Source organism: Bactrocera oleae, chromosome 3 (genome assembly GCF_042242935.1).
Source record: "Bactrocera oleae isolate idBacOlea1 chromosome 3, idBacOlea1, whole genome shotgun sequence".
Taxonomy (NCBI): Eukaryota; Metazoa; Arthropoda; class Insecta; order Diptera; family Tephritidae; genus Bactrocera; species Bactrocera oleae.
The window spans coordinates 64,367,582-64,381,716 of NC_091537.1; the positions used below are offsets into that span (position 1 = coordinate 64,367,582).

A 14,135-nucleotide genomic window follows, 5' to 3' on the forward strand; every position below is an offset into this window, starting at 1 on the left:
TATCAATGAAACATCGGGTGTGTTAAAAAATAGCAGTCCTTGTTAAATTCCGTCATTTGCTAACAAATAAATAATGTAGAAAAATGTGTGTTAAATAATGTGGTAAAGAGGCAATCTGTTCAAGATCGCGCGATTTTACCGACCGCAATTTTCCCGATAAAAGCGGAAATTATCGTCTTCCCCTGGATCTTTTTGCAATCTACATGAATAAGTGGATAAGAATTGCAGTAAAGAAGAAATTGAATTCAAAAGAAACACGTTAATCATACTACAATGCTTTATCGGTGGAATAAAGAGAAGATTCGCCGCAGTGAGTAACACCATCAAATGAAAGAAGATGAAGAGGATGTTCAAGCAAGCAAATAACTGCAGCAGAGAAATAGAGAATTATGCACACTATCATGCTATGTGATCGAAACCAGTGCACCGCTCACGTTGCTCGTGTCGATTCTTTGATAATAAATATTTATTTGAAGAAACTACAATATTTATTGCTGCGCGGCAAAAGAAAAACAGGGGAGACCTTTTGGTGAAAGTTTTCATATTTTATTGTTTATGGTTCTTCATTAAATAAAAACTAATACGTTATGAACATTTTTTTAAAGAGATTGAGACGTTGACTATAATTAATTTTGTTTAAAAAAATTGTTTGTATTTTTAAAAATATTGTTTTTGTAAAAATTAGTAATATCAGATTAAGGAGGACATTTTCACTCACAATCGTACTGAATATAAACGATAGCGGTTCGGTCTATTAAGAGAAAATAAATATTTTCCAAAATCATGCAAAAACAAGTAAGGAAGGGCTAAGTTCGGATGTAACCGAACATTTTATACTCTCGCAAAGTCAAATGGTATACTCGTTTGATTACTCTCGCAACCTGTTGCTACAGAGTATAATAGTTTTGTTCACCTAACGGTGGTTTGTATCACCTAAAACTAATCGAGTTAGATATAGGGTTATGTATATATAAATGATCAGGATGAAGAGACGAGTTGAAATCCGGGAGACTGTCTGTCCGTCCATCCGTCTGTCCGTCCGTCCGTCCGTGCAAGCTCTAACTTGAGTAAAAATTGAGATATCTTTATGAAACTTGGTAGACATGTTTCTTGGTACCGTGAGACGGTTGGTATTGCAGATGGGCGTAATCGGACCACTGCCATGCCCACAAAACGCCATTAATCAAAAACAAATAAATTGCCATAACTAAACTCCGCAATAAGATACAAGACTGTTATTTGGTATACAGGATCACAATAGGGAGGGGCATCTACAGTTAAAATTTTTTTTAAAGTGGGCGTGGTCCCGCCCCTAATAGGTTTAATGTGCATGTCTCCTAAACCGTTAATGTTATAATAATAAAATTCACTGGAAGCAAATGTTTTTAGCACTTCTATTGACGGTGTGAAAATAGTTGAAATCGGGTGGCAACTCCGCCCACTCCCCACATAACGGTACTGTTAAAAACTACTAGAAGCGCGATAAATCAAGCACTAAACACGCCAGAGACATTAAATTTTATCTCTGGGATGGTATAAGATGACTTTATAGGAACCGTGTTCAAAATTAGACAGTGGGCGGGGCACAGCTCACTTTTAGGTGAAAACCCATATCTTGAGATCTGCTTAACCGATTTCAACCAAATTTAATGCATAACGTTCTTTTCATGTTTCTATGCCATAGTGCGAAAATGGGCGAAATTCAGGCTCAGACACGTTTACGATTCAAATTTCAAAACCCACCTTTATTCAATATATTGAATGCCATCAATGCTAGAAAATTAGGAAGACCAAATATTTCCATATTTTCCAAATATTTGCATCGCTTTGAGAATATTTTGCATTTCTCCCGTTGCATTTCAAGGTAGGATTTCAGGACTAGCTACACTGTGCCTAGAGGCAGAATTAGCCAAGAAGTTGGATTTCCATACTATTATCGACGCATTCGCTGCCGCCAAGGCTCGAAAATCTCACTTCTTAATTCTAAATAATTGTAAAATTGGAGGATTTTAAACTGCATATTCAAAAACTTAGTCATGATCGTGAACAGATTTCGAAAGAACCGTTTTTTTCATTAATTAGGTCGATAAATAAATGTTTGAATGAAATGTCTCTGTCTTCATATTAACTGTCAAGTCTTGCTATCCCTTTATTCATATATTCCCGTATAATCGGAAAAAATATTTTTGACCATTTATACATTAGTAGTTTTCAAAATCGTACAAAACAAATTTGTTCCACCCAACATCAACAAAAAAGCAAATCGAATACAGACATGATAATAGCATAAAACACTACGTCATATTTGACTTAGTTTCCAAAAACATTGAAGTAGTAAGTGGGAAGATAGTTAATAAAATTTATAAAGTATTAGAAACATTCCTGTATGGAATGGACCCCACCTTTTTACCCCTGGGCCCGGTTTTTCTCTCGGCGGCCCTGATTCCTATGAAATTTCGTGAAGATAATTCACACAATGACCGACATATTGGGCACAAAATCTGCTGAGATAACGAAAATCATTATAGGTAATATGAGGGGGCTGGGGAAATACGTGGACCAATTTCTCACATTTGCGGCATTCAACTATATATATCCAGTGTTATATTTTCACATAATTTTCTTGGATATCTTACGATTATGGCACTTAGTTATTCATTTATGGCACTTATAATAATTTTTAACAAAACCGTTATATGATGAGTAGGCACAAATGGAAACATTAAACATTACATAATGGTGCATAAGGAACATGTGTACTAACTTTCATCAAAATATATTATTTATTACTCAAGTTACAATTTGCATGGACGGACAGACCTTTACCTGTATTTCAATTCCTCTCCTAACCATTTATATATAATATATGGTATATAACTCCGTATCTATTAGTTTTAGGTGATACAAACAACAGTTAACAAAATTATTGTATTCAGTAGCAACATGTTGCAAGAGTATAATAAAATATCCCTGAATAATAGTCCCTGAGTAATGAATTAGATTTGTTGTCTTCGATTCAGCATTATTTTGCTCTCTATCTTTCTGCATCAAAAAACTAGCGCAGCACAATTGCGTATGTGTCAATGGACATGTTAGCGCAGGGATACACTTAAGCTGCCAGTTACTCTGAACAACCTGTATAGTTTGTACTATTCACTCTCCTCCTCGCCAACTTGCTACATAAAACGCGAAATGGCAACTTTAGATCACACAAGAATTTCAATTTACAATTATTGACGTGACAAAACATAACAATATTAAAAATAAAGGTACATTAAATAGTAGTGATATGTAAATCACTAAGGGTTGGGGCAATAAATCTTTACGGTCAGTTGGTGCCTTGGCTAAAATACTGGATGGGTTGAGTAATCAATGAACCGGGCAATTGAGCGAGATTGATGAGGCGATGTTTTTATTCTAAATGAAACAAGTTTGATGTTCAGTTTACAATTTAAATTAATTTATTATATTAAATTACACAAATAACTTGTAAAAAACTTTGATTTAACCATTGTAAAAATTTATTATTTACATTTATCCCATATATATGAACGTATGTATACTGTATAATTTGTTAAGCGGGTAACAAGATTTATATTTACTTAAAATTCACGTTTAACTATATTTCAACGCGTTAAATAACGCCATGCGGCTATACGGGTATACTATTATGTATATATGTATTAGTGCTTACACTATTAAAAAATTTATTTACGACTTATTACAGTTTACTATTTATCACTACTTATTTGCTTAATTTATAATTGTTTTTATAAAAAAAAACACGTACAATTTTACAAGTATTTATCACTATACACGAACGAAATAAAGAAGATTGCATAATATGAGTCTTTGATGTACAAAATGAACAAATTCATTTCAGATATTTGCAACTGTAAGCCATTTCAACTAACTACATCCTTCTACAAACATTATATATATATATATATATATATATATATGCCTGTTTAAACTTATAACGGGTGATCCAAATAGAGGTACTTTTTTCAATAGCCTTTTTTGACAGATCACGCGTGAGTCGAGTCAAGCTGTTATATTATTTTGCTCAGTATTATTAGGCATTCCCTTATGGAAAGACTTACGATTGAACAACGTTTACAAATCGTTCAACTTTATTACAAAAATTCACGATCTGTAAAGAATGTGTTTGGCGCACTTCGCTCAACTTATGGTCAACATAATCGGCCTACTGAGCGTACTATTCGCAACACCATCACCCATCTTGAGACCCAGCATTAATTATTGGGTAATATTCGACCGAATAAACCACGTTCAGCACGCAGTGAAAAAAAATATAGCAGCCGTAGCTGAGAGTGTACACGAAGACCGTTGAGAGTCGATTCGGCGCCGTTCGCTGCAACTCGGACTGACGTATGGAACGACTTGACCCATGTCGAAACCTTAAATTGAAAGCATTCAAAATAAAGATTGTGCAAGAACTGAAGCCGCTCGACCTTCCCAAGCAACATCGCTTCGCTCTATGAACTCTTGAAAAGTTCCAAGAAGATCTGACGTTTTCGAGCCAAATTTTGTTCAGCGATGAGGCCCATTTCTGGAGCAATGGGTATATAAACAAGCAAAATTGCCGCATTTGGGACGAAGAGTAACCTAAAGATACTCAAGAGTTAACACTTCATCCAGAAAAAACAACGGTTTGGTGTGGTTTGTGGGCCGGAACCACTTCGCATCAATCAATAGATTTATTGAGAAAACACTCCTGTGGGGTAAAGTCTAAAGTCTATGCGGACAAACCCGCTTCGACTCAAGGCTTGGAGCAAAACATCACTCGTGTCATTTGCCAGTTAACAGTTGAAATGCTCTAACGAGTCATCGAAAATTGGACTAAACGGATAGACCATCAAAAAATAAATGCCAAAGAATGTTCTTGCGAATGCTTAAATTTGAATTTTCTGTATAGGTATAACTATACAAGTATATAAGGTTTTTATACACGTATGTTTGTATAGTTATAAATTTAATAATTTTAAATACTTATAAATAATTGGATATTGAAACACTTTTATAATCTCTTATTTACCCAATTCTATTTTATTAAAAATTCATGACTAACTTTAAAATATCTATGTAGGGTCTCAATATCTAAGCTTTGTGCAATAATCCTTAAACTAATGAATTTTTATTAATAAATATAATTTGGCGTTAGAGTATGTACCTATGTATACATAGTATTTGAATACGGAAGCAAAAGTACAGTCTAATATTGGCCAGGGAGTCCCAAACACATCGGCTTACACGTAACGCGTCACTTGCGCATAAAACTCCGAGAGACAGGCGTTTAGTTGAGCGAATGATGGACGCTCGCCCGGTAGAAGAGCCCAACAGTACGCCATAATTGTAAAGCTGTAAGTAGGTTAAGAAAAAAACAGCGAATATATATTAGTATTATTAAAAATATGTGAGTATGGGGGTATATTCATTTTTGAAAGCATTAATAATAATAAATAGTGTAATATGTACTTAATGCAGTAATGCTATGAGTGTAGTTGAGAAAGTAATATTCCATAGGTGATCCGGTAAGATCTCTGAAGTGCTATGGGTCCGGCACCCGGCTTATACAACTTCACATTGAGCTTTTCGGTTCTTCCAGCATTAGGTTTAAACCACAGCCACCACAAATATCTCCAAAGGGCCAAACCCAATTAGCAGATTGGACCGATGTCCAAGGGCTTTCTGCTTCCCGTGGTACCAGATTAAAATCTCCGCTAAGGCCTTGTAGCCGAAGTTCTGCCAGTTGAGCAACCATCAATTTCACCATGTCTTTTCATTAGAAGTAGTTTCATTCAAAGTCTATAATATCAGTTCAAGCTGAGTATTACAGCACATTTCTGATATTAAATTTGGAAAATTAAAGATCGATCAGTTGTAATATAAAAAATTCTACTCTATATCAATTAAAAATCCTCATGTGTAAAGAAAACGTTTTTCGGCGCCTATCATAAATGTAACAAAACAGCTAATTCCGGATGTCGAAAGTATCACACCCAAGACGTTTCAGCTTCAGTTCAATGAGCTCAACAGCATGAAGGCAACGGAACTCCGACTCGCTTCCGCTCTGACGAAATTGCCCCTCATGCAAACTCACATGGTTTACATATTCCGATGATTCCGATATGAAGTCAGCCAGCCTAAGGCTAAAGCATATGTATACTAAGAGTCAGATTAAATTTGATATATTTACAGCATCCAAACGATTCGAATTCGCACAAACATTGCTTTTCATTTCACAAATTCCCAACCACTTTCTCAAATCCCTTACAATATGTAACATTAGACAAGTTTTTATACCCTAAACAAGGACACCCGATAAATAACATATGTAACATATAATATGATCAAAATATGTCAAAATATCTTCCCCAAATTAGGTGTAGATTATTGCTACAATCTTTGAACTGAACACAGTCTACTATAGCATATAGCTGCTATACAAACTGAATGATCTAAATCAAGTTCTTGTGTAGAAAAATTTTTAATTGACAAAATATCTTCACGATCGTATAAATTATTTTAATAGGCAACGCTACAAAATGCAACTGTGAAGAGTACTTTTATTTTTGTTTTTAGAGAGTTGGACTCCACGTATCGAAATTCTTATGATATGGTATTTGAATTGTCCTTGTGTTATTGGACAATCCGTATGAGTATGTATATGAATATTCAACTATGCGAAGTAATACAACGCTATTTTCGAAATATTATATAATAATAAAGAAAATCATTAATCTCGCTGCATGTGTGTCAAACATTGTTACAAACGATTAGTTGAAATAGCTTTCTAGCTGAACTATTCACTTAAAAAGTTTCATCGAACTAATAAATGATGAAGTATATAATATTTTTCACAAAATTTTCCTAGCATTAATACTCAAACTTTTTGCAAAACAATGTTTGAGGGTAGGAAATTTTTATTAACTTATATACAGCTTCCTTCATAACATAAAATATTATACTGGTATTCTACATTGCAGCCCTCTCTTTTCTTTTTACATTGTCTTTAACATTTTAGAAAAGATAACAATGGCTTACGAAACGAGTTATACCATACTCTGTGCGACATATGGCTAAACTGTAGTAAATAAAACAAGTAAGAAAAGGCTAAGCTCGGGTGTAATCGGACATTTCATACTCTTGCAACTTGCAAGGGTCAAAACCGGCAAAATACCTTTAGTTGTTGGTAATATTAAAAAATGTAGGTAAAGGGTTCAACTTCATTATTTGACGAAATCGTGAATGGTTTATAATCAAAATTGTATGTTATAGTAGTACAGGCTCACAAATCGTGTTACAAAAACAAACTTGACAAAAAAAATTTTAAAATGCCCGAAGAAGACATTTTGATCCAGACGGAAATGTAAACAAGCAAAATTGCCTTAGAGTAAATGAAATCGAGAAATAAACCAATTATATCCATAATAATATTAAGAAACTCCACTTTCCGCTGGCTCTCAAGGTCAGCTGACCTGTCCATTAACTCGATCAACCCTTCAGGTCACAATGAATAATTTACAAATTAGATGTCGTATACACTTGGCTGAGCATGGAGCTCATTTACGGTTCATAATTTTTAAAAATTATTAATTATATAAAAAAAAGGAAATTTGCTATACAAAAAAAAAAACTAAATGTAACGCATTGTCTAAAAAAGTTATTACGGTTAGTTTTTGTAGCAAGATTCGTGAATCACCTTGTATTATAGGTCATAGCCTCCCTGACGGGAAGTAAAATATTTATCACTATATTTTACTTCCCGTCAGGGAGGCTATGACCTTTCGTCAGCGAAAATGATATTAAAATCATTGGGGGAGAAATGAAAAGGCTGATTACTAAAAATTTTTGACGTAGCTCAGGTATACTTGAGAACTTATTTTCAAGCAATTTTATAAATATATAAATATAAATATATATATATATATGGAGTAAAGTTCCAAAAGCGTAAATATCAGTTATATGGGGACTTAGACAAGTTTTCGCTATATTTTATCCATTTTTGGCACAAAGATACACTGTTATTAGAAAAATATACTCTCTCAAATTCATTAACCTAACTCCCACATTATTTGGTATATGTGATATAAAGTCAACTGGAAGTTTGAAAACCTTTATATTCAGTATATGGGAGCTAAGGGAAGTATTGGCCCGATTCTACCCAATTTTGACACAAAGGTATAATATAATATTATCAAAGGCACGCTTTTCCTGAATTTCAATAATATAATATATCTCACAGATTGACCGATATTTTCGGCAAACCATCAGCCATAAGCACTGGGGTCCTCATATTTGGCGTATGGGTTCTTCAAAAGTTATAATCCGTTTTTGACAATTTTTGGGCGTGAAATACCTTGAGGGCACTATTTGTACAACGTTTTATCCGAAAACGTGGATTCGTTCTGGATCTGTATACTGGAAAATGAAAGAATCATATGGAATTTAAAATTGTGCTACATGGGAAGTTGGCGTGCTTGTAGTCCGATTACGTTTACTTTCACAATGTAACATACGATTTTCAGGATAATGGTAAGTACCGAATTTGTTTTAAATCGGTCGAGTAAGTTCCGAGATATGGACTTTCCCAAAATGTGGGTGGTGCTACGTCCATCGCCCAAATTTGATTTATTATTTGTCCGATATATGGGGAGAGGGCGGGGTTATAATCCGATTTCATCCATAATTGTTATGATACATTAGATATGTACATTAAACTTTTTAGAAGGCGGGGTCACGCCCACTTTTAAAAAATGTTTGGCCCACAGGTGCCCTTTGGCAGTTTCCTGTACCAATTCACAGATTTCTATCTTAATTAAGTGTTTAGTGCTGGAATTTTAGAGGTTTTCGATTAATTGCGTTTTGTGGGCGTGGTAGTGATCCGATTAAGCTCATCTTCAATACTGAACTTTTTTCGATTACACCCATCTGCAATACCAACTGTCTTACGGTACCAAGTTTCATCAAGATATCTTAATTTTTACTCAAGTTACAGCTTGCACGGATGGACGGACGGACAGACAGACAGTCATCCGGATTTCAACGCGTCTCGTCATTATAATCTTTTATATATATATAACCCTATATCCATCTCGATAATTTTTAGGTGATACAAACAACCGTTACGTGAACAAAACTATTATACTCTGTAGCAACATGTTGCAAGAGTACAAAAATGTTGTGAAAGAATTCAACATCCATTATTCGATGAAATCGTGAATAAATTACCATCAAATTTGGAATATTCTTTACCTATATTAATGGCGATAAATTTAGACTCAATTTTATTGCTATATTTTAATGTTAATTTATATTACCCGAAATTGTTCATAGCTTCGATGCTTGCACCCTCACACTAGTTGTCATAAGCCGTATGCGTGCGACAACCAAGAGCTGCCACCTCCTAATCCAGGGTGTTATGCGACTCCCGTGGCCATTGGATGATTTGCAGCCAGGAGGTAAATTCAGCTGTAGTATAACGGAGCCTTCCCAACACCGGGCCGTATTGGGAACGGTGGCCTTACCGCGTCAAGGGGCTCTGGCGCGGCGGACTCTCTGTTCCCCTATACAAAAGCTTCGTAAGAAAAAGATGAGCAAAACAACTAAAACAAAAACCACAACTACAACTATTGGAACCCGGCAACAACAACAGCAAACGACTTTGGACAACGGAAACAACAAGAGCAGCGGTGCAGGTAAGGGCGAATCAGGGACTAAACGTAAGTTCAGCTTCCTGGACGCCCTTTCGCCAGAGGAGCGAGCGCTGTTCGAGGAGCATGCCAGGGATGACGATGATGACATGCCCTCGTGCAGCGGCGCTCAGCAGGCGACTTCTACTGCGGCCGCTGCGGAAAAATAAAAAGAGAACCCGACGGAGACTCTCTCGAGCAGGAGCAACTGCTCGGATACAGAGGAGTCGCAACGGGCGATCACCGGTGGGGCTCATAAACGGAGAAGGAAGAGGGGAGGCAGACTACCCCCCTGCCACCAACGGGATGTCCGGGAGGACAGGACGATCCCAGAAGAAAGGGAATGAGCGGTGCCGGCCTGAAGTGGTACCTGAGGCACCTCCAGGAAAGAAGAACTCCGGAGGAAGCCGAAACCCTAGCGCGAAACAGGGTGAGAGGTGACAGCACCTCCCCTGCTTCAAGAAAGCAAAAGGGTGGTAACACCGCGGCCATTAGAAAGCGTAATGGCAGCAATCGAGGCCACTGCCCAGTAAGCGCAACTCAGCCCGCGGGCCGAGGCAGTTCCCTCGACCAGTGGAGGGACAGTGCAGGTATGCGGATGCCCTCAAAGGCAGGCTGGAATGGCCCCATCCTCTGCGCGAAAAAGGGGGACGAAATTCCGCCTATGCATAGCATGACGGTATTCCTCCCCAGATGCGCAGGCAAAGCGTATGAGTTTGCTCTAGGGCTCATCCGAAATCAAAACGATGGCCTCAACACATCGGCCTGGCGGGTGACCAGTAGCAAGGCTGAGGATTAAGGGTGGAGGCTCAACCTCTGCATAGATGACGAATCGTACAAATTCGTCAGGAGGGTGAGCTACCGCCTGAACTATAGGTTTATCTCGATGGTCCTGAGGCCATTCAAGCCAAAAACGATCACCGAAGGTGATGCAGGAGAAAAAATGCAGGTGGATGAGGTTGCGACTCAACCCTGCGCAAGTACGTCGAAGCAGGCGGCAGCGTCTGAGACAACGGCGAAGGTCCCTTCCGAGAAGACGGGCGAGCACGGGTGGGCGCTACCCTCCACTCAGGAGCTTCTGGAGGGGCTCACGAACCTGGCGGGAGACATCGCGGAGGACGGTGAGCATAAGGACCAATTCCTCATGGAGCCGATCCTGTAGTGGGGCCGCGCATAGAAGTTGCCCTGGTAAACATGCACCACGCGGCGTCGGCCTCGGCGGTTATCGCGAGCAGGTTCACGATGGATGGACTGGACATACTACTGATCCAGGAGCCATGGGTTAATAAAGGAGAGGTCCGGGGCTTCAAAATGGAGTCAAAAAAGGTAATCTGGGATCTCTCAAGTGAGAGACCTAGAACCTGCATAGTACTTAGGAACGGTATTGACTTCTTCTGTATTTCAGAGTTCCTAACTCAGGACCTGGTCGCTGTGCAAGCAAGAAACGACGAAGGAGCGGACTTCGTCGTGGCAGCGGCCTATTTTCAGGGGGAGACTCCGACAGCACCCCCACAAGCAGTCGGCAACCTGGTAGAGTACTGCAGGCGGACTAAGCTGCCCCTCATCATGGGTTGCGACGCAAATGCCCACCACACCGAATGGGGCAGCACGGACTGCAACAACGTTGGGGTGCGAACCCACCTTTGTAACTAGTGTTAGAAGGGAGGTGCTTGACATCACTCTCAGTAACGAGTCTGAGACAGGGCTGATCTCACAATGGAGGGTGTCATCGGAACCCTCCATGTCGGATCACCGTATCATAAGATTCGCACTAGGGTTGGAGGTCAAACAACTCCTAACCAAGTGTATCCCTAGGAACACGGTCTGGGCCACTTTTAGCAGTAGGGTGCAGCTGGATAGGAGTGCGACGGTTTCTGGATTGGAGAGCAGACTGTCTGCCCTAAACAAATCCATTATAGAGGCATATCACAGCAGCTGTCCCCTAAAGAAAACCACTAAGAGCCGTAACTGCTCCTGGTGGTCTAGTAAGCTCTCAGTGCTAAGAAAAACGGTACGCAGTTATTCAATAACGCTAAGCGCACCGGAAACTGGGAGGATTACAGATGCAGCCTAACTGCTTATAATAAGGAGATTAGAACCGCAAAGCAGAAGAGCTTCAGGAAGTTCTGTGAAAGCGTCTCCTTAACCCCAGAGGCAGCTAGGCTGCATAAGGCTCTGGCTAGGGGTAAGACGGACACAGTACTAGCGATCAAAAGATCTGATGAGACCTATACGTCCAGAGCAGAAGAAAGAGCCACGGCTCTTCTACTTGCGCATTTCACGGACACGATTCAAGAAGACCATATCCGACCTATGGTCGAACGTAGGCCATCACGCTTGGACTGGATAGTCGCAAAACAGCTCTTCACTGCAGACTTCATCAAGTGGACTTTGGCCTCTTTTGAAAAATATAAGTCCCCGGGTGCGGATGGTATCCTTCCAGCTTTTCTGCAACAGGGGGAGCAGGTGCTACTGCCCCACCTTGTTCGGCTGATGAGGGATAGCCTTGCGCTGGCATATATCCCAGAACCATGGCGCACTGCAAACGTGATCTTCATACCCAAAGTAGGAAGGAAGGACTACTCATTGGCGAAATCATTTAGGTCAATCAGTCTTACTTTCTTCCTACTTAAGAGTATGGAAAAGATCATAGACCACGAAATACGATCGAAGGTGCTGAAGGCTTCACCGCTTCATGCGAAGCAACATGCCCACAGAACAGGCAGATCAACAAACACTGCTAATCTCAGAGATCCAGAATTCGTTAGATGGGGGCGAGGTGATGTTATGCGCCTTCCCTGACATCGAAGGTGCCTTTGACAATACGTCTCATGAAAGCGTGTCAAGAGCACTGGAGAAAAGGAGTGTGGCAGCACCAGTGCGCAGATGGATTGCAGCCGTACTGCACACTAGGGTAGTGGAAACCGTAGTAGGAGACACCAAAATTCGTCTGGGCACAACAAGAGGTTGCCCACAGGGTGGAGTGCTATCTCCCCTACTTTGGAGACTAGTTGTGGACGATCTCCTAGAGCGGCTAACTAGCAATGGAATCCGTTGTCAGGGATATGCGGATGACATTGTTATCTTAGCTAGGGGAAAATTCGAAGACACACTCTGCGATATCGTACAGAGGGGACTGGGACTGGCAAAGGGATGGTGTAGTGGGGTTGGCTTAAACATCAACCCCTCTAAAACTACAATCATTCCCTTCACCAGACGGAGGTCTCTGCCATGCCTCAGAAATATATCCCTTGACGGCAGAGTGGTGGAGATGGCCAGCACGGTCAAGTATCTGGGCCTCACTCTGGATTTCACTCTACGATGGAAGCAGCACGTTGACCAGACCCTAACCAAAGCTACAAAACCACTCATGGTGTGCAACCGACTTGCTGGAAAATCCTGGGGGTGCTCCCCAAGGACAATCAGGTGGATGTCCACCATGATCGTGAGACCGATTATCACGTATGGAGCGGTATCGTGGGTTTCTAAAGCATCGAAGACTTCGAAAGGACTCAAACTGTCGAAGCTGCAAAGACTTGCCTGCATCTGCGCGTCGGGAGCAATGCGAACGTGTCCGAACGCAGCACTGGAAGTCATGCTAGAACTTTCACCGCTGCACCTGGTAATCAAACAGACAGCCAAACGAACTCTACTCCAAATGACATCAGAGGGAGTTGGCAAAGGGAAGGTAATCTCATCCCAGCAGATGAAAGCGCTAAGTGAGGAAATACCACTAGCCCTTTTCCCAAGGGATAGCATTACCAAAGTAGTAAACTTCACCAAGAAGTTCAAAGTTACCCTTGGCAGCAAGTCTGAATGGAATGATTCATCACTGGACCTGCTGCTAAGGGAAAGCACTATCAAGTGGTACACTGACGGGCCGAAAACGGAGGAGGGGATTTGGTGCAGGTGTCGCTGGGCCAAGCACCAAACTCTCCATTCCCAAGAGAAGTTTCCCGAGCATCTTCCAAGTCGAGGTCTATGCTATAAGTCGGTGTGTAGGGATAAACCTCCAACGCAACTATCGCAATAAAAGTATTGCTATACTCAGCGATAGTCAGGCGGCACTAAGAGCGATCTCTGCCTATGAGGTCAGATCTCTTCTAGTGCTGGAGTGTATAGAACGGCTGAACAGCCTATCAAAGCACAACCGAGTGCACCTTATTTGGGTGCCTGGTCACAGGGGTATAACCGGGAACGAACTGGCTGACGAGTTGGCCCGCTCTGCGGCCTCTACAAAAATGGTAGGACCGGAACCATTCATAGCGGTTGGTCCACATACAATTAAAGAGCTCCTCCGTAGGAAGGAAAGAGTAGGTAGGGAGACATATTGGCAACAACTTCAGGGCATGCACCATGCCAGACTGCTAATGGGGGGTTACGACCTCAAACGGTTCAAAACCATAATTAATCTCCCGA

The 14,135-nt window shown here is 40.3% G+C and overlaps 1 protein-coding gene across 3 annotated transcripts in view; it reads right to left on the reverse strand.

Annotated features, from left to right (window-relative positions):
- Positions 1-4,099: 4,099 nt before the first annotated feature.
- The window catches only part of dnt (tyrosine-protein kinase Dnt), a 221,560-nt gene continuing 211,524 nt past the window's right edge, over positions 4,100-14,135 (reverse strand). For all 3 annotated transcript variants that reach the window (XM_036370648.2, XM_036370707.2, XM_070106751.1), the window contains one exon: positions 4,100-5,382. In XM_036370648.2, the coding sequence (XP_036226541.2) occupies positions 5,271-5,382 (112 nt within the window). In that variant the 3' untranslated portion in view covers positions 4,100-5,270. The remainder of the gene's footprint in view (positions 5,383-14,135) is intronic.